General features: G+C 45.7%; 1 protein-coding gene across 1 annotated transcript in view; it reads left to right on the top strand.

Moving 5' to 3' along the window:
- Positions 1 to 2,915: 2,915 nt before the first annotated feature.
- LOC111665647 (rho-related GTP-binding protein RhoU-like) overlaps positions 2,916 to 5,336 on the top strand; it is a 4,554-nt gene continuing 2,133 nt past the window's right edge. Inside the window, exons 1-3 of the mRNA XM_023420725.2 lie at positions 2,916 to 3,426; positions 3,592 to 3,650; positions 3,779 to 3,808. Coding sequence (XP_023276493.1) covers positions 3,156 to 3,426; positions 3,592 to 3,650; positions 3,779 to 3,808 — 360 coding nt within the window. The 5' untranslated portion in view covers positions 2,916 to 3,155. The remainder of the gene's footprint in view (positions 3,427 to 3,591; positions 3,651 to 3,778; positions 3,809 to 5,336) is intronic.

A 5,336-nucleotide genomic window follows, 5' to 3' on the forward strand; every position in this document is an offset into this window, starting at 1 on the left:
GGCAGGTGGGTGGGGTCTGGGTTTTAGGGATGCTGGATGGTGGTGCTGATGGTCGTGGGACGGAGGAGAGAAGAGGAGGAGGAGGAAGGGGGGAGGCATGGGGTGATGGGGAGGGAGGGGAGGGGGGTTGCAGCGGCTGCTGGGGTCAGGCCTGTGTGTCCTGGGAAAGTTGGGTTCTCCATTTAAATCTGCACATGTTGCGGCCTTCTGGTGGCTGCGTGAATGCGCACGGTGACAGATGGCCCCGGCCCATAACTATAGAGTCCGAGCAGCCCGGTCCCCCGGGGGAGAGAGAGAGAGAGAGAGAGAGAGAGAGAGAGAGAGAGAGAGAGAGAGAGAGAGAGGGAGAGAGAGAGAGAGGGAAAGAGAGAGAGGGTGCAGGGGAAGAAGAGAATGTAGCGCTCAGCTGATCCCATCAAAAAGAGAGATGAGGGAAGGAGGAAAGGCGGGAGGGGGGTGGAGGAAGGGGATGACAGTGTGCGTTTGTGTGTTTGTATATATATATATGTGTGTGTGTGTGTGCAAATTATAACGGGGGAGGGGCGGGTCCTTAATCCCAAACTCTAAATTGAGTTAATGTATTTGCCTGGTCTGCAAACTCCAAAAGGAGGCCCAGGGTCCCCAAAGATCCTGATTAGGTGTCTAGTTTATCAGATGTTGGAGGGGGGGGGGGCTGTTTGTACATGAGTAGAATAGCAGCTTTGTATGTTGTGTGTGTGTGTGTGTGTGTGTGTGTGTGTTGACAGGGTTATGGGTTTCTGGGTCTGGTGCCAGCTCCTGGTGCAGGGCCGCTCCATGTCTCCATTCACAGAGTTGGTGGATCTCTGTTGTTTTTCACTGACTCCTGGTTAATCCTGTTAAGCAGTGATGTCAGCGCCTGGTTAAAGATTATTTTTAGCAGATTTGCGGCGCCGAGGAGCCGAGAGACGTCTGTCTGTATGACGACCAACTTCAGTCTCTGGACTTTTCTTTTTTTTCTTCTCGTCCTCGTGTTTCACTGAGCGTTTAAGATTGAGGGTTTTGATTTCCTGCAGTTTAAGATGAACAAGGACATTTTCTCACTCACCTCTGCTGGCATCCGGCCGTGCAGATGAGTTTGGTTTAAGAGGGAAGAGACTCCTGGAACCTGGAAATGAACAGAATTGACTTAGTGGTGAAATAATGAAGGATTTTCTTCAAACTGATCAAATAATCAAACTGGAACAAAATGAATCTTTGCGGGTCGAACGGCAGAAACAGTTCCTGTCACTTGTTCTGCTGCTTCCACTGAGTGTGACTTGTTTCTCTGGCTTTTCTTGTATGAACAGAGTCAGACACACAAAAACAATATCAAGAGAAATAAATGACGCACAAATAAACATAAAATAAAGTTAAAGGAAAGAACGTGTGCAAAGACAAAAGGTAAAACAAAAAAAAAAAGAAAATACTGAATCTTAAGATGAGAAGGATGTTTGGATATTTGTGTGGACACATGGGGAGTTACACACACTGGGGCGGCTGTGCATGTGTGTGTGTGTGTGTGTGTGTGTGCATATGGTGGTAGTGAAACCACACACACACACACACACAGTGCTGCTTTCCTGCCATGTTGTCGCTCTGCAGCCTCCTGGAGAAGTGGAGACACATGAAGAGAGCAGATGGGTTTTTTTTTTGGTTTTTGGTTTTGCTCATCGTCTGTGATGAGACATAAAAACAAAACGAGGTTAGTTTAATGTCTCAGGTCGTTAACAGGCCTCTTAACATAGAATCAATCACAGTCTTCATTGGTTACTAATGTTCCTGTCTCACAGCTAAACACAAACTTGTATCTGAAAATTAAACTCTATATATTTTATATCGTATAAATATCTAAAGTAATTCTTTGTTTAAAAGGCAAATGAACCTCATGTGGAGGATGTCTGCAGGAGCTGCTAACGGTCAAATAATCTGTCCAGTAATCAATAATCTGTCTCCAGAGCCAGAGAAGAAGAAAAAAGGTCTGAAGCTATTTGCGCCTGTGTCGGCCCTCAGACTCCAGGTCACTTCACCTGCTAAATAAAATTCCTTCGCACGTCAGAGACTGTTTCAACTATAATCTAACGTCTGAATGTTCCTCGTGCGCCTCCTGCACGGCGAGGATCACAAAAACAAAAAAAACCCCACCAGGGGCAGAAAAGATTTATTTTCCTGCCCCCCCCCCCGTGTGTTTACTGCAGCCTCCTCTGTCCTCTTTTGATGTTTTAATCTGTTTTCAGCTCCGGGCTCTTTATCTCTCTCACTGTGGAGGCTCTGCTGTTTATCTGCTGGTGACAGTGATGAGAAATGATGATTCATGCTGCATCCACTCCTGCATCCTCGGCTCAACGACTTTCACCACTAGGGGGCGCCAGTCCGCCACGTCTCCTCAACATATCTCGCTATAAACAACCTGCTGGTCTATTGAATGGATGTTATAAGACATGAGTAATGAGTCAGAATGAGAAATAAGAAGCTAAACAGTTTATTTATATGATGCTCTAATGGATTCTTTCATTTATTTGTCATTTATTCGGATTTATTCTGCAGGATTGTGACCCAGGCTCCATCTGAGAAGTAGTTTTTTTTATGGTTTATTATAATTTATTGGACAAACAAAAGTTGATATTGAGCTGCACTGTATGTAATCACTGCCATTGGTTTCTGTGATGTTACAATTGGAGATTTAAATGAACCAGTTTAATTAATGCAGAAAAAAGACTCAATAACTATATGAATTAACAATAAATATGAAAGTTTGGAGTTTCATTTGCATCTCGTAATTGGCTAAAGAGGGAGACATGCTGTATATATCGGATAAAGGTTTTCTGAGAGCTTAGTTCATTTCACTTGGAAAGCTCTGGAGCTTCATATGGCGCGCTGCGGGGTAAGCCTCTTAGGAATCACGACCACAGCAGATGCAGGGAGAATGCCAATCAGGAGCTCCCGCTGAGCGGAGAAACCCGACGGCTGTGCCACTGTGCGCATCCAATCTCCGCCACGGTTCGCACACGACAAGACACTTCGACGTCGTCTGGCGCTTTACAGTTTTGCAGTAAACATCCCAAACTGGTCCGTGGAGGATGGAGCGCGCGGAGAGTCTCCAGCGACTCTGATCGGTGAGGCGACTAAAACAAATACTCCCCCGAAGGTGAAAAACCATGCTGCCTCAGGAAGTCGGGAAGCAGAAGCCCCGCCGTGTGTCGGACCCGGTGTGCGGAGGAGACTTCCCCCCGGTCCCGCCGCGGCGCTTAAAGAACCGGGACTTCCCGCTGAGCGTGAAGCGCCGGAGGTCTGGTTCCGCACCTGAGCGCAAGGTGAACTGCGTCCTGGTTGGAGACGGGGCGGTGGGAAAGACCAGCCTCATCGTCAGCTACACCACCAACGGATACCCGACAGAATACGTTCCCACAGCGTTTGACAACTTTACCGGTAACGTGTCTTTTCTACGTAGCTGTTACGCACAGATTTTTACGCACACCTGAAATGAAATTCCTTTTTATCTAGTTTGGTTTTCTTTTAGTCAGTCATGTGCCACGTTTTACTGTGATTAAGCTCTTACAAGACAATCAATACACTGTCTGTTGACTTCCTCAGTGATGGTTGTGGTGGACGGGAAACCAGTGAGACTGCAGCTGTGTGACATGGCCGGACAGGTGAGCTGCACCTTCCCAACCTCAGGGCACCAACGTGATCATAGAGTAAACCTTTAACACACCTGAACACGTGACCTCTGTAAACGTGCATTTACACATTTCTCTGTCGCCCTGCTCTGTCCCGACAGAAATGGGGGCTGGTCGATGGATCGATCAATGTAAGTGATCAGTGATCAATAAGCGTTTGTCAGTAACCGGTCTTACACCTCGCTGTGTTTGTGTTGGTCAGCCGGCTTTTAGACGTAGACTGAAATCCCCTCAGACCCCTTTAGTTTGAGTTGACTACGGTCCCATCAGCCCCGTTACCCCACAGTCAACTTCTGCCCCCTGCAGGAAGACAGTGAGCTCACCCCCCCTCTGTCACCCTGTGCTCCATCGCCCTCTTTTGGTTCATTGTCAACAACTTGTCACCCCTCATCCCAACTCTTCTGTTTGAAGCTAAGAGATGAAAAACATCCATCAACTCTTCTTCTGCCTGATGAAGTCGAGTTAAAGCGTCGAGTCATCCCAAACACAGAGTCCCTGTAAACAGTTTTTATTGGGACTATTTCTTTAGTTTATTTACTAAAAATAATTCCCAGAAACAAAGAGACACCTGGGCAGATTAAACTAAACCTCTCAGCACCGCCGGACGCAACCAGTGAGACTTCTGGGTGATTTGTTTTTAAAAACAGAACAACAAATAAAAGTCTGACGTGGTGAATTCTTTAGCGGAAAACATTTCAATTCTCTGTTGTTTCACCACATAAACTTGTCAACCGTGAAACAGGCGCTAATTTGAATAATTCAGAGCATAAATACACACAGTTTTAAATGTGTAAATCAGTTTAGATCTGCAGGTACGGGAAAACTGTGCATTAAAGCCTAGATTGATTCTGAACATCCAAGGCCTCTTATAAATTTGAATGTTTTAGATTTTTATATTTGTGAAAAAAGTTAAAAGTTTTTCACAGTTTTTCTCTGTGATGAGCAGGTAAGACCAGATGAATCTAGGTATAGATCAAAACCCACCTTCATCCATCAAACCAAGTCTACACTAGTTTTAAATTTAGTGTTTTAAAAACAGATTTGTGGACAATTAAAAAAAAAAAAGAGTGAATCTTAAGCAAAGAAAACAAAAATGTGTGATGTTGCCATTAGATTTATCTTAAAGTAATGAAGGGGTCTGATATTTGAAAGATAAGATTGGCAAATATTCTATATTTTTACTTTAAGTACTCACTAGAGCTTTTTCCTGCTGTTAGAGAAAGTTTGACCGGCTGTTTAGGGAGATGACGGCGTTTTTAAAGAAACAAAACTATATATTTGTGACCCGTTTTTCAAGAGTAACGCCCTGAGTACGAATGGACTGACCACAGAGGATGTAGGGAAGTCTGAAAGGATTGAGAGAAGGACTAACACGTTAATTTCTGGTCTTCTTCATGGGATTGGTTGACAGTAGGGAACACAGAGTGACACCAGTGTCCGCGCTGAGTCTAACCTGACGTTTCTTTGCTTCATGAAGGACGAGCTGGAGCGCCTCCGGCCGCTTTGCTACAAGAACGCAGACGTCTTCCTCCTCTGCTACAGCGTGGTCCGGCCCTGCTCCTTCCGTAACCTGATCGATAGGTGGGTCCCGGAGATCCGTCAGCACTGTCCCGGCGCCCCCTTGATCCTGGTTGGCACCCAGCTGGACCTGAAGGAGGA

Source organism: Seriola lalandi, unplaced genomic scaffold, assembly GCF_002814215.2.
Source record: "Seriola lalandi dorsalis isolate HSWRI2012SDOR001 ecotype SW California unplaced genomic scaffold, Sedor1 jcf7180002054656, whole genome shotgun sequence".
Lineage (NCBI taxonomy): Eukaryota > Metazoa > Chordata > Actinopteri > Carangiformes > Carangidae > Seriola > Seriola lalandi.